Source organism: Macrobrachium rosenbergii, chromosome 45 (assembly GCF_040412425.1).
Source record: "Macrobrachium rosenbergii isolate ZJJX-2024 chromosome 45, ASM4041242v1, whole genome shotgun sequence".
NCBI classification, from domain to species: Eukaryota; Metazoa; Arthropoda; class Malacostraca; order Decapoda; family Palaemonidae; genus Macrobrachium; species Macrobrachium rosenbergii.
In genome coordinates this window covers 26,044,335-26,060,206 of record NC_089785.1, presented here as the reverse complement: position 1 = coordinate 26,060,206, position 15,872 = coordinate 26,044,335, and the positions used below count along the sequence as shown (strand labels likewise).

At 38.9% G+C, this 15,872-nt stretch overlaps 1 protein-coding gene across 3 annotated transcripts in view; it reads right to left on the bottom strand.

Moving 5' to 3' along the window:
• Window positions 1-13,225, bottom strand: part of LOC136829820 (NPC intracellular cholesterol transporter 1-like) — a 74,692-nt gene extending 61,467 nt beyond the window's left edge. For all 3 annotated transcript variants that reach the window (XR_010850500.1, XM_067088773.1, XM_067088771.1), the window contains exon 1: window positions 12,915-13,225. Coding sequence is in view for 2 of the 3 variants with exons in the window: in XM_067088773.1 (XP_066944874.1) it covers window positions 12,915-12,983 (69 nt within the window). In the remaining variant the exon portion in view is untranslated. The remainder of the gene's footprint in view (window positions 1-12,914) is intronic.
• Window positions 13,226-15,872: the final 2,647 nt, after the last annotated feature.

The following is a 15,872-nucleotide window of genomic DNA, read 5'->3' as shown; positions in this document are numbered from 1 at the left end:
CACATGTGGAGGGCTTGTTCCATATGAATAGGGTTCATCTGCTGAATAATGATTCAATATTTAATATTTAAGCTGAAGTCCTCCCAGGAGATAAAACTCTCTCTCTCTCTCTCTCTCTCTCTCTCTCTCTCTCTCTCTCTCTCTCTCTCTCTCTCTCTCTCTCTCTCTCTAGTCATGTTTAACTTGACATCCTTCCAAGTTATAAGATTCTCTCTCTAGCCATATTGAAGCTGAGGTCCTTCAAAGTGATAATCTCTCTCTCTCTCTCTCTCTCTCTCTCTCTCTCTCTCTCTCTCTCCTTACACCCTTCCAAAGTGATAAAACTCTCCCTCTCTCTCTCTCCTTCTGACATCCTTCCAAGTCATAAAATTATCTCTCTAGCCATGTTTAAGCTGAGGTCCTTTAAAGTGATAAGCCTCTCTCTCTCTCCAGTCATGTTTAAGCTTACACCCTCTAGCCATATTTAAGCTGAGGTCCTTCAGCGAGATAAAACTCCCTCCCTCTCCCTCTCTCTCTCTCTAACCGTACACCCTTCCGGAGTGATACCAAGGGATTCTCTGCGTTCAGAAACGAGGCCCCCACGTCAATCACGGCGTCCACATCGCCAGGAAAAACAACACTTAACAACACCACACACACCAAACGACAGGGCGCCTAGGTTACTCAACAGGTTTCAAACCGGTTTGAACCACAGGTAGGCCGGCTAGACTCCATATCCTTCCCGTCTCCTGTCCTGCGATGCCTTCACACAGACACACACGCACGCACACACACACACAACTGGGAAATCCCATGTTCAAGAGACGACCCGTCCTCTGTAGGTAATATCTAAAGGTTCTCCTAATTTTTGGGAGGGCGACAGGGAAGAATTTTGTCAGTTAAAGGATATATACAGTGTGGAACATTATTCATTTCCACAGTTCTATACTTAGTTTTTACATGATGTTATGTCTAACAGACACTGTGAATTATATATATATATATTATATATATATATATATATATATATATATATATATATATATATATATATATATATATATATATATATATATATATATATATATATATATATATATATATATATATATATATATATATATATATTGGTCCTGTCGACCTAACCAATGAATTAAGTAATGGTAATTAATCTAGTATGGTGGACTGCAGCTATGGAGGCTAGCAACTTCATCCCAACAGCCTTGCTGAGACCTGAATAAAAGAGAGAGAGAGAGAGAGAGAGAGAGAGAGAGAGAGAGAGAGAGAGAGAGAGAGAGAGAGAGAGAGAGAGAGAGAGAATGTCTCTTTCACGCTAACCTGTTCTACGTATCAAGAACTTGACACAATGCCTGGAAAGAACTTGACCTACTTTTTCTTCCGGCAAGGTCAATGACCCATGACCTAAGAACCTAGATTATTATTATTATTATTATTATTATTATGTCCATAACTTCGAAGGGAATTCAACATGATTTTTTTTAGTTCAATGCCAAGTCAAATCAAGCATATTTTCCACTCCGTTTCAATACTAAAACTGAGAGAGAGAGAGAGAGAGAGAGAGAGAGAGAGAGAGAGAGAGAGAGAGAGAGAGAGAGAGAGAGAGAGTGTTACTCGTTGCAACTCGGACGGAGATGAGTACCGTTATGTAACCTGGTTACACATGCGGATTGGAGAACCATGAACCGCTTGGCGAACGGTTCTTCCTGCAACTGTTTTCTCTCTCTCTCTCTCTCTCTCTCTCTCTCTCTCTCTCTCTCTCTCAAGCCCTACGCCCAGTCACTTAATGTCAAAGAGTGCTCACCATTTCCTGACAACATCAAAACACCAGCTGCAAGCTAACCCATCCAAAAACTGACCACGACCAACGTTGCCTTAACAATCAGTGCTAACAGTACACCCTCAGATAAGCCCCTATGATCCCCAACGACCCAGAGAAAACGGAGATCACCCCGGGGCATATTATCCCAGGTGACAGCCAGAAAACAAGGTCGGGCCCCGACATGCAGTAAAAACGCCTCATGGTCGAACTTCTCCAAAGTTCCAGAGATCCTTCCTCATTCCTCACAACTTCTCAGTTCCAGAGGTCCTTGATTCCTCACAACTCCTCAGTTCCAGAGGTCCTTTATTCCTCACACCGCTGGAGTGTGGAACTGCCTCCCAGAGGAAGTCGTAAAACTGGAACTTCTTCAGAAGTTCAAGCGAAGATGCGATGCATTAGTAACCCTAACATTATTCTCCTTGCATTGTAATATTTTCTGTGATTATTAAATTATTTTTTCTTGTTTAATAAGTGAGTGGGATCTCTTCTTTCTGTATTTCCCTTTACTTCCTCTTACTTCTTCCTAATGAACATCCTAATATTCTTTGGAAGCTTGAATTTCAAGTCAGTGGCCCCCCTTTGGTGGAGTTGTTCCACGTGAATAGGTTTCCTCTTCTGAATAATAATAATAATAATAATAATAATAATAATAATAATAATAGTAATAGTAATAATAATAATAACAACAACAACAATAATAATAATAATAATGAGAATTAGAAGCCACTGTAGAGTAAAAAATAATTATGTACAAAGTTAAAATATTTTTAACAACACTGTGGCTTTTAATTCACGATACTATAGCCTCGTTACAGGGTCGCCAGTTTCAATAATAATAATAATAATAATAATAATAATAATAATAATAATAATAATATCTAGAAAGACTGAGCAATCATCATCATAATCACAAGTTCCTTGACCTTCACTTCCGTCTTACCGAGCCATATTGGCCGCTCGAGGGAAAGACCTCCCCGGCAAGTGAAGGCTTGGTGTTTTCCTGCTCTCGCCCCAAAAATGAGGTTTGGAACTGGGAAAGTCAGGTAGGCTATTAACCGTCTGGGAGGAGGGGGGAGGAACTTTCACAAAGAATATGAGAGAGAGAGAGAGAGAGATTCGTCTGGAAACTTTCACGAAGAATATGTCTTTGTGTCTACAAGATTTGGAGGTATTACCGAGAGAGAGAGAGAGAGAGAGAGAGAGAGAGAGAGCGAGAGAGAGAGAGAGATTCGTGTGGAAACTTTCAGAGAAAGAGGGAGAGAGATTCGTCTGGAAACTTTCACGAAGAATATGTCTTTGTGTCTACAAGATTTGGAGGTATTCCCATGAGAGAGAGAGAGAGAGAGAGAGAGAGAGAGAGAGAGAGAGAGAGAGAGAGAGAGAGAGAGATTCGTGTGGAAACTTTCAGAGAGAGAGGGAGAGAGATTCGTCTGGAAACTTTCACGAAGAATATGTCTTTGTGTCTACAAGATTTGGAGGTATTACCGTGAGAGAGAGAGAGAGAGAGAGAGAGAGAGAGAGAGAGAGAGAGAGAGAGAGAGAGAGAGAGAGAGAGAGACGTGTGGAAACTTTCAGAGAGAGAGGGAGAGATTCGTCTGGAAACTTTCACGAAGAATATGTCTTTGTGTCTACAAGATTTGGAGGTATTCCCATGAGAGAGAGAGAGAGAGAGAGAGAGAGAGAGAGAGAGAGAGAGAGAGAGAGAGAGAGAGAGAGAGAGAGAGGGGGTTAATTGGGAAACTTCCCAAAAATATATGTCTAAGATTTTGAAGTGTTCTCAGAATTTTGTTAATAGCTACTCTTGTGTGTGTGTGTGTGTTTGTGTGTTCGAGAGAGAGAGAGAGAGAGAGAGAGAGAGAGAGAGAGAGAGAGAGAGAGAGAGAGAGAGAGAGAGAGAGAGTCAGTCGTCGGGGAGACTTTCAAAAGTTATATGCTTTTGTTCAGCTTTCAAGAAGTGCTCCCCGAATTTTATTAATAGTTAATAATCTTGCTCGCGCGCGTCCCTGTGTGTGCGAGAGAGAGAGAGAGAGAGAGAGAGAGAGAGAGAGAGAGAGAGAGAGAGAGAGAGAGAGAGAGAGAGAGAGAGAGAGCTACAAAACATCATCCCATGATTCACGTAGTATAGCCTAACTTTTATGATTCATTCATTCCGTTCGTAGAATTGCTAATGAACACACACACACACACACACACACACACAGAGAGAGAGAGAGAGAGAGAGAGAGAGAGAGAGAGAGAGAGAGAGAGAGAGAGAGAGAGAGAGAGAGAGAGAGCCTCCTCCTCTCCTTCAACTTCTTCCTAAACGCGACAGGATGGACACTCCAGTAGTTATACAAAGCCTTGAGGTACCTACAAAAAAACTTCACAATGATCCCATAATCAAGAACATATGTTTCCCCTTGGCAAGGAAAACGAAAAAAAATATGACAAGGTCAAGTGTAATCGTCCATGTATAAGCGAGAACAACCCATAGACAAGATCCCATTAAACACAGACATGAACAAATCGTTGTAGATGAAATATATGGGACGTTTGTCCAACCAAAGGTCCCCTTTGTATGAAAGCGTGCAAAAGAATAATATTAATACATAACATAGGGAACGTATTAGTCATTTAAATAAGATATCTATCCTTGTGGCTGAACAATTCGAGAACTTTTCTCAGCCAAATGCCAGCCATTACCTACTGAATGGACCCATCAACCATAGACAAGATCCCATTACCAACAAATAAGAACAAGCCATTGTGGATGAACTAAGTGGGACGCCTGTTCAGCTAAAGGGGCCCCTGGGTATAAAAATGTAAAAAGCCAAAAGATAGAGAATCTATCAATTATTTAGATATGAAAGCCATCCTTTTATACCATTAACCACAAAAAAGAACAAATCATTTTGGAAGAAGACGAAGTATGAGGGACGTCTGCTCAGCTAAGGGTCCCCCTTGTCAAAAATGTGTAAAACGCCATAAAACAAAGGACTTCTAAGTCATTTAGATACAGCCATCCTTGTGGGTGGACAATCTGAGACCTTTCCCCGAGCCAAATGCCAGCCATTACCTTTATGAATGGACGTCCCCCTACAAGGTCCAAACCCCCTTTCCCTAAAATGGCCCACAGAAAGCTGTTCCAATTACCAGAGGGCCAACTCACGTAACTTTCCCCCCAAAAGTCAGTTTTTCCACGATTACTTCCTTCTGCTGATTTCCCCTTCCCATCTCTCACCCCCTAGACCCCCTTCCCCCCAAAAAAAAAGCACCAAGTTCAGTCCTAGTGGACTTTTCACCCCTCCTCTAACACCTAGATAAAAAAAAAAACACCAAGTTCATTCCTAGCGGACCTTTCAGGGTGAATTCAAGGTTACAATGATCTCATGTTTAACTTCGTCCTTTTCACGGAATCGCAACGAGAGAGAGAGAGAGAGAGAGAGAGAGAGAGAGAGAGAGAGAGAGAGAGAGAGAGAGAGAGAGAGAGAGAGATTGTTAGTTATCACTATTCGTGAGTCACACACTTCCCGCCAAAGAGTGAAACGTTCAATAGCTTGCACAGCAAGTTTCCACAGAGAGAGAGAGAGAGAGAGAGAGAGAGAGAGAGAGAGAGAGAGAGAGAGAGAGAGAATTATTATCATTATTCGTGAATAACATAGCCACTTCCCGCAAATTACTTTAACCTGCACAGTAAGTTCCCATCGAGAGAGAGAGAGAGAGAGAGAGAGAGAGAATTGGGACAGTGGAAACTACTTTACAATTAATAAAAAAAAGACATTCAATACTAAACGTCACATCTATCATAAATCAAACGATTGCGAGAGAGAGAGAGAGAGAGAGAGAGAGAGAGAGAGAGAGAGAGAGAGAGAGAGAGAGAGAGAGAGAGAGAGAACTGGGCCATTGGAAACTACTTTACAATAAAAAAAAAAATTCAATACTAAACGTCACATCTATCATAAATCAAACGATTGAGAGAGAGAGAGAGAGAGAGAGAGAGAGAGAGAGAGAGAGAGAGAGAGAGAGAGAGAGAGAGAGAGAGAGAATTGAGCCAGTGGAAACTACAATTAATAAAAAATAAACATTCAATACTAAACGTCACATCTATCATAAATCAAACGACTGAGAGAGAGAGAGAGAGAGAGAGAGAGAGATTCACGGACCCCGTCTACTGTAATAACGCACACGTAGGTACGTCAAACAGCGCAATCCAAACGCATGACAGAACTTAATGTATGACGTAAGTAACTGAATTCAGGCTTGAGAGAGAGAGAATTCGACACGAACACACAAAAAATGTAATATCACATCTCTCTCTCTCTCTCTCTCTCTCTCTCTCTCTCTCTCATCTCTCTCTCTCTATATATATATATATATATATATATATATATATATATATATATATATATAAAAGACTTTAGAATAAGTAGGCCTATAGTCATGCCTTCTCATGCATAGCAAAGGCTACCGTAGTATTCTTTGAAAAAAAGTAGGCCTATAGTCATACCTTCTCATGACCTCAAGCACAGGAAGGCCTATAACTTTAGAACAAGTAGGCCTATAGTCATACCGTCTTATGCTCTCAAGCACAGATAGTCCTACAGTATCAGAACCCACAAGATGTAGGCCTACAGCCATACCATTTTAAATCGAAACACGGAAAGCCCATTACAGGCGTTGCCAATTCTTCCTAATCTCACTCTTTCGTCTTCACTAAAAGTTGGGGGAAATCGTACATGTGGCAACACGTATTTCCTGTACGTCAACTTCAGTGCATTAATACCTTTCCGTGCCGCCCACGAGCAAGATCCCGTGCTGGCATAAGGCCAGTTTACGCTATAACACTCGTTAGAAGTCAAAGAAAGTAAGGGATTCATTGCAAACTCAAAAAATCTGCTTAAGAATTTTTAAAAATAAAGCCCGCGCATGCGCGCTTCTGGTATGTTTTATAAGCTTTGTTAGTCCAAGTAACTCTAAATAATATATTCTTGCATTTGCTGATATAAAAGAATAATAAAATCGATGACTAATTTCAATACGAGCTTAATTTCACGGCAGGATGATTCTACTACCCCACAGGGAGAGATGCTGAGAAAAGTGTCAACATGTTCAAATAAAACGTTTACGAAGATTTGGCAACGCCTCCTCTCTAATGGGGCTCAATGTTTCTACTCACAATGGCGAGACTGACTACCATGAAATTTATTAATCACGCGCACACTCGATCCACTTTACCAAAAGTCACGAGAACATTTCAAAACTATTATTTCCACACATTTCTCTAAATTTTGTTAAGTCTTCAATAAGAAAACGTTTGGATAGTTTTAGCTTTCTGTTGGCCTGCATGCGTTGTTTGAAAGCTTATCTCGTTTTAGATTGCACACTTTATATAGGAAATAGGATGATTGGACAGGCTTATTTTAGGGCTACCAAGAACATTTTACAATCTAATTCACTGTTGTATTGCCTGATGTATAGACAGGCATATGAGAGTTATGAGAACCTGTGCAAGATTGAATGAAATTTTTTAGTTTCTCAAATTACAAAACTGGACAGGAATATGTCAGTACTTTAAGATGAAGAAATGAGAATTTTATTCATAATGTTTACAATCAAACACGAGAGGGAAGCTCACTGGCAAATTCCTTCTCGCATTACAAGCACTTACACTGGGGAACAATTAAAAGAAACCTATCAAACAATAAAAGATTACAAACTTTCAAAATAGCAAGGGCACAGCAGAAGGTGGAATTACTTTCAAACCACTTGGTAAACAAAACGAGTCTTCGATATGACCTCACACACAAAGCAGTCATGGTTTCACTCATTTAAGGACCCAATTTTGCCTGGCAATAATTATAGCAACATCTTGCACCTCTAAAGGTGCTAAAATACAAATTAGAACGTAATTTATTTCTGTCATTATCCTTATTCATACTCATTCAATGTTGCACAGCTCCTCATAATTCTACTCTATCTATACATCAGGCAATACAACAGTGAATTCAATTGCAAAATGTCCTTGTTAGCCCTAAAAGATCTTGTATTCTCATCCTATTTCCTATATTAAGAATCGAGACAAGCTTTCAAACAGCACATGCTGGCCTAAAAAGCCACTGAAATTCTGCAGGCTACAGTACATTAAACATTATGTCAGCATTATTGCTCAAGACTCCATTATGTGAACATGTCATCAACAGCAACAGAACGGAACGAAAACATAGGCAGCCGTGCATTACCCGTCAGAGACAGGATATCCCTTTGAGTGACATTCTGATACTTCCCCTTTCTTTCTTGAAATCTTCAGCTGAAAACCCTGTTGGACAGAATCATCAGACTCTAAGCTCAAAAGGGCCCCATAGGGAAATCTGACTGCGGAAAGGGACAAGTTATAGGAGAAGGTGATAAATAAGTAAATAAATAAATAAGAGGGAATAGAAAATAAAACCAAAAAACCTGAAATTCAGAAGTCAGCAGCAGAGAGCAGGAATGAATTTGCTCCTCACGTACATATTTGGAGGTCAGAAGATTCCACAACTATTGAACATTTTAGTTGTAGCCAAGATAAAACTCCTAGCAAGCTATATTTGATCGATGAATAAATAATTTGGTGAGACAATACAGGAAATAAAAGGGTAATTCTTAACACCAGGAGAAATGGAAAGAGTTCCTTCACAATCACTGCAGGTTTCTTTTCACACTAAAAGCTACTAACAAAGATGACACAAGGCTTATGAAAAGGTTATTTACAATAAGACAATCTTTTCAGCAGTGTAAATTCATTTTCTAATCCTCAATACCCTTACTTTACTCTTTCCTATGTGTTTTTAACAATAAGAATCCTTCAGCTAAACTGAATCCATCTGTGAAACTTGCAAACCATTATATAAAATTTTTCTCCCATTGGAATCATTATTCTAGCTACCAAAATGGTTCTGACAACATTTACTGTATCTGGTATCTAACCAGACAGTTTCTGCAATTGTAAATAACAAGACATATATATACCTGAAACCTTCTTCTAGTATTAGAAGAGTTGCAAAAGTGAGATTGGCATTAAAATATAGTCCAGACCTAATGCACTTTGCATGGCCGTGCACGGAGGAATTTCAACATTCCACTCACAAGCTTGAAAGAAATGCGTAAGCATGAAATGGGTCAAAGTAGGTCAGTGTCCTTGGTGAGATAAGGCGGATTCATTTATCTGTAGTGATGGCGGGTAAAAAAAAAAAGTCGTACGAGGGAAGATAATTTGTCTGTCATGATAACAGGAAAAAAAGACATATATTTCTCCCACTACTTCGCTTCATTTCTTGTACATTTCATAGTTACCATCAGAGCTAATCAAATTTTTCCAACCTAAAATAATTATCTATGGTTCTCCCAACATTGCTAAACAGGGACAAGGGTAAACTATCTCAGAAATGGCACAAAATACCCCCCCAAAAAGTCTTCATTTAACACGGTGGGCAAAACCAACGCCAGGCTGGTCAGGGCACAATGCCCTATGTAAGGTTAGGTAAGGATGAATCTATTTTTTGCTAAAAGCTACCAAAACCATAATTTGTACTCCCAAGCCTGCAGTCCCCCAAAATAACATAATCATTATTCATTATAGCTGTGGAAACTACTTTTGCACACTGACTACTATCTATAATCTATATGCCTTTTAAACTTTCAGCATTTTTTACACAATAATTATTGTCTAATTACTGTAGTTTTTCAAGCATTCTAAGATTGCTAGGGTGGAGCGAGCATGGAATCTGAGCTGTGTTCAAACGTCTCATTATTATGATTAAAAGTTTTGCTTTGTTGGAGCGAAATAAAATAAAATAGTATTCACTTCAAGGTAATATAAAAAACATAATTGACTTCACATATTTTACATATAAAACTATTTTGTTTTCATTAAAACAAAGAGATATGGCATAATTTTTGCCGACCTCTGCCAAACCTCAGCTTCTCTGACAAGTGGTCAGTGAGGGCATTAAAAGGCGAGCTCGTTCGAACACAACAAAGGCGGTCACCACAAGCAGGAAGTATCACTGGACAGTATGGATGGCCCAAGGGATAGAAAGCAGAGCAAATCTCCCCACAGCCAACACCTTTACTTCTCAGACCAACAAAATTATTTTAACATATTAAAATACTTCATTTTAAAGAAACTACAATTGGTCCCTGTAATTATGGTAAATTATTTTTCTCTCCTAAATGATGAATAGTTTATTTACCCTACAGAGGCACTGAAAAAAACTAATCATGTAACCTATAAATTACCGCTAAAATGGAATATGGAAAATAATCAAATGGATTGAAAAGTTATTCCAAGCGAATCACCCATAAAAATTTTAAGTGTTAAGGCATTTATCACATTATGCTACGATTGTCATTTCATTAAAAGCACAAATGCAAACTGATGTGAAGTAAAAGGAAAGGTATTATTGTCCTTTAAACTATTACATGATAATGGAGCATTTATGCTACGATCTAAAGTCTCCTTGACTTGACTAGTACAAAAATCATCCTCAAATCTATTGCAAATTTACTGTTACTGAAAGATTTATTGTCTTTTGTATGTTTTACCATTCATCCCAATGGGGCTGGTACTTAAATACAGCACAAATGGAGTGGTTGTGGCATTAAAGTAAAACTTTACACTGAAACAAACATCAGAAACATTCAAGCCTCACATTAGAGCAAGGAAACAACATTTTCATATCCAAAATGTGATAAATCGTTTAATGTAAGATTTTACCATAGAAAAAGCCTGTGACCTGTTTATCATAATGAACAATAATGATTAGGCTACAATGATATCTCCTAACCTACTCAAGGGCACCACCTCCTACCCTGATGGGTGGAAAAACGTCTAAAACTCGGATGAATTAGTCAGGAGAATAACTCACATTGGCCGCACATTAGACGACACAGGGTAACACCCTAAAAACAGTCTGTAGGCTAGGCTATACCTAATACCTAACCCTAATCCTATCAAAAGAGATATATTGGTCATTATGGTGAACATAAAATAATAACATTTCTAGTAAAACAGCAGACTACTACCGCAGCCTGGTTCTCGCCAGTCGCCAGCCGGAATATTTACCGCCTTTTATGTCTGTTTTTGTTTATATTTATGATATTTACAGTCTTTTATGTTTGTGTTTTTACGTTCATCCCAAACGGATTGTTTTAAACGCAGTGCCAGTTTTGCATGTAAACTGATCGTTACTGAACCAGAGGGGTGCTGTAGCAGCCTTCAATTTTACATAGAAATGATTTTGCAAATTATTATGGGCAACTTTTAACACAATACCACTTCTTTCATATATCAAATCAGGCCTATTAATATAAAAAAAATATTATAAATCCATCAACATATCTGGGCCTAAATCACCATAATAAATGTGAACGATGAATTCCTATATAGGCTTAAAACTAACACCTTAAGGAGAATTTATTCAGACTGGTCTGCCCTGGGGGTGGAAACTAGGCCTAGCCTGATACACAAAATGGACTGCGGCCAAACATTCCATTAGCCCAGAACAGCATAGGCCTATTGAGTAGGCTGATTATAAAAAGCAGGCCTAGCCTATGTCCTTATATGCTTTTATTTCTTTGGTATTATAGATATTAATTTGTTGAATAATTTTTATTTCCATCAGAAAATTATAAGCCTAGGCCTATAAGTAATGTCGAATCAAAGCCACTTAGGTCGACTAAGTAGGAAAATTATGAAGAATATGCCACTTAGGCCGACTAAGTAGGATAATTATGAAAAATATGCCTCTTAGGCTGACTAAGTAGGATAATTATGAAAAATATGCCACTTAGGCCGACTAAGTAGGATAATTATGAAAAATATGCCACTTAAGCCGACTAAGTGGGATAATTATGAAAAATATGCCTCTTAGGCCAACCAAGTAGGATAATTATGAAAAATATGCCACTTAAACTGACTAAGTAGGATAATTATGAAAAATATGCCACTTAAACTGACTAAGTAGGATAATTATGAAAAATATGCCACTTAAACTGACTAAGTAGGATAATTATGAAAAATATGCCACTTAAACTGACTAAGTAGGATAATTATGAAAAATATGCCACTTAGGCCAACCAAGTAGGATAATTATGAAAAATTAAGTAGGATCATTATGAAAAATATGCCACTTAAGCCGACCAAGTAGGATAATTATGAAAAATATACCTATGTCCTTGTATACTCTGCAGTCTTGGCAAGACCTTAATTAATGGATTAACTTGCATATCACCTCAAAAACCACAGCCTAGGCCTACGCAGCGTCTCGAATCATAACCTTGTAGGCCTGGCGAGCCTAGTATTAAAAAATATGTCCTTAGACTAGCCTATATGCTTTATATTCTCGGCGAGACTCTAATTTGCCGCTTAATTTGATTGTTACCATAAAAACTACAGCCTAGGCCTATGCAGAGTGTCTAGGCCTATGTAGAGTGTCGGATCGAAGCCCGGTAGGCCTAGCAAGCCTAGTATTGAAAAATATGTCCTTACATATTCTGCATTCTTGACAAGACCCAAATTTGTGGATTAATTTGCATATCACCATAGAAAATACAGCCTATGCCTATAAAATGTCGAATTATGTCGAATTGAATCCAGGTACGCCGGGGACGCATAGGCCTATGCGTATGCCGGTACCGAGCGTCACCTACGAGAAGCTTATGTTTATCATTAGGAATAGAGATAATTAGAGCAAAATTAGAGAGAATTAGAGAGAAATAAAGAGAATTTGAGGAAAATTAAAGTAATAACATTTAGGTACATTTAAATAGGCGTACCATTGTTTAGACGTCTATGGTACGCCTTATTCATAAGTTACGTAGGGTACGTTCACCATCATCTGAAATAAAGAGAATTAGAGCAAAAGCGAAGAGAATTAAAGCGAAAATAAAGAGAATTAGATAAAAAAAATAAGGTAATAAAGATGGTAATAACGGGATATATAAGTTAGGTAGATTTAAATAGGCGTACCGTCGTATATAGGCCTACGGTACGTACCGTAAGCTACGCAAGGGTACAAACTCCCTTAACCCTTAACAAACAATATAAAAAAAGCAAAACGGATTAAAATAAACTCACCCGATGATCACAGGTGATCACCAAGACGCCGATAATCGAGATGAATAAAATGAATGATCTGTCAGTCATCTTGTTTACCCTCGATGGCCGCCGACGGGGGAGGCGACGAACCTATAAAAAAAACACTGCGGTTTCTATAAAGAATGAGGTTATTCTCGTCTCTTGTCGTCCTGGGGACGAGACCATTCGATTCGCGACGCCTTTATGGACGGACGACGCACGCACGCACACACATGTCCGTAACGCCTGGGAGGAAGTCGAACGCGGTCACACCCTTGGGAGAGTTCGACGTAGACTGAGTCCTTTCGGGGCGCGAGCGGATCGTTGATAACAACAAACACAGCGTTGCCACGTCTCTCTTTCTGGAATGGAGAAGAAGAAGAGGATGAGGAGGATGAATGAGACGCTGGTCCTTTGTCATGTCTCATTGCACGGTTCATTTCACATCTCACGTCGTTTTGCTTAGTGAGATGATGTGTTTTGACATGTTTTTCCTTTTTTTTTTATTGGGAGTTGCTCGTTTGAAAGAAAATGAAGAAGAAGAAGAAGACGTTGATGATCCTCCTCGGCGGTATGCCACATCTCATTTCATATTTCACGTCACTTTGCTTGGTAATCGAACGTTTTTTGACGTGCTTTAACTTTTATTCATCGTTTTTCGTTAGAAAATCAGTCAGGATAGACTGTCCGTCTTAATGGATGATGTGCCACATCTCGCTAGAATGGATAAGAAGACGCTCCGTTCCTCCGCGTTCATATCACACAACTCACATCGGTTTGCATAGTTACGATAAAGTGTTTTGGCGTGTTTTTTTTTAACATTTTTCGTCAGATAATCCCTCAGGATAGAATGGTTAAATGATTCTCTGTGTTTGTTTTTGCCACTCTCTCTCTCTCTCTCTCTCTCTCTCTCTCTCTCTCTCTCTCTCTCTCTCTCTCTCTCTCTCTCTCTCTCTCTCTCTCTCTCTCTCTCTCTCTCCTCTGATCCTCTCGAGTGAAAAAGACTCCGTGCCGGTGTCACATCTGTGCAAACAAGCATAGCAACATCACTTTACCTCTTTCGGGAATAATTAGAAATATAATTGATTACGATAAGTCATGATGAAAAAGTACAGCATTAAAGTATGTACTTGCAAAGAATGATTTTAATAATATATCGTAGAAAAGTATATACGAACACTCGAATTAGTAAAGTTCCATAAAAAGTAAAGCTGAAGACGATTAAATAAAACTTAAACAACAAGAAAAGGCAGAGTTATTTCGAAAATTGGATGAACAATACGAATGAAAAAACTTTTAAAACTGCACTAGCTAAATAGCTTTGCACCTAACACGAACGGTATAGCGTGCCAGCAAGTGCGTTCATGGAGTGCGGGCTTAGGAACCAGGGTCCACTTGCTGAGTAAGATTGTGTTTTGGCGTGTTTTTCGTTTTGTTAAAAGTTTTCTTTTAGAAAACCCCGTCAGGATGAAAGAGCAAATGACTAGCTTTAAGCTTCCTGATTGTGTTAATCTCCTGGTGGCCGTTACGGGTGAAATGCTTGCATTTTTGTGGGTTTGAATCCGACCCATTTTCGCTAGAGAATGCTTGCAGTCTTTTATTTGAAGTTTTTGTCCTTTCATTAGATAGGATATCCTATAACATTAGGGAACGAGGGAGTTTATGGTACGATAGTTTATTAATGTGACTCGCACACTCATACCCAGAGATGAAACAACACATAGGTCTCTGTCACATTCATATTTTAATTGCTAAATCATAGATGTAGGCCTACCCCTATGCAGAAAGCCTCTGCAATTGTGGCCTCTTATACATCTACATAGAAGTTTCCTCAGATCAGTGTGAAGCTCTCTCTCTCTCTCTCTCTCTCTCTCTCTCTCTCTCTCTCTACACACACACACACACACACACACACACACACACTCACACACACACACGCTCACACTGTGCCACTTACCTCCATTCTGCAGGCACCTCGTGCTTCTTGGATATTTGTTATTCAATCCTCAAGAACAGATTACCTAAAATATATATCTTTCAGTTGCCTAACCATCTTAGCACTTCTGTTTTATCAAATTTCTCACCCTATGAATGTTTTTCACGCTAAATATGCAAACGATTTATCTCAATATCTTTAATAACATTTTTTTTATTTGTATTCAACATCCACACTTCACTTTCATGAAGGAGAGGCGACTGAATAATCCCTTCATGCATTCCAACCTTATTTTCCACAGACAATCTAAGTCTCTTCGTAATTTTTTGCTTGTATCCTCTCATCTCCCTAATTGCTGCACCTATTCTGTTATTCTACCATTCATCCTGGCATCACACTACTCACAAGTTACTATACGAACTCTATTTCATTCGATCTTCCACCATCTATGATGACATTTCTCTAGTTCATATCTACTCTAAACTTCTCCACTTGCAAAAGCTTCAAAATTATTATAATAATTTCTGTGTCCTTTGCACTTTTCCCCCTTGACGGTGGCTTCGGGAAGTTGCATTCTTCCCAGTTCTTTAAGGATGAGGTTTATAGTACCACGTTCTTCTTCACACTTATTGCAGCCCACCACATCACTCTAACTGCCAGTGTGTACATTTAATTCACTGCCTAGGTCTACAGTTCATTAGGCTGCATACAAATCTATTTAGTCTCGTTTGTGGAAAAAAAGTGTATCAGCCACTTGACTGTATGAATTTATCTTATTCTTTGGTTAGGACTAAGCAATAGAAGGCTGAAGATGAAATGATATTAATTCATGGAACTGTAAGCACAGGAAAGAAGTGAGTGTAGGAGTTTCTCAAAGCCCCCTTGCTTGGCAAGAGAGGCACTGATGCTGACCATAATGTACACATTTACATATATAAGAAAGCCTAGTTTATTGTCCCTCCCTTTCCTACTTCTAGATCTTTATTTTTCAGTACAATTTTTGTCTCCTCCTTTGTTCAAAA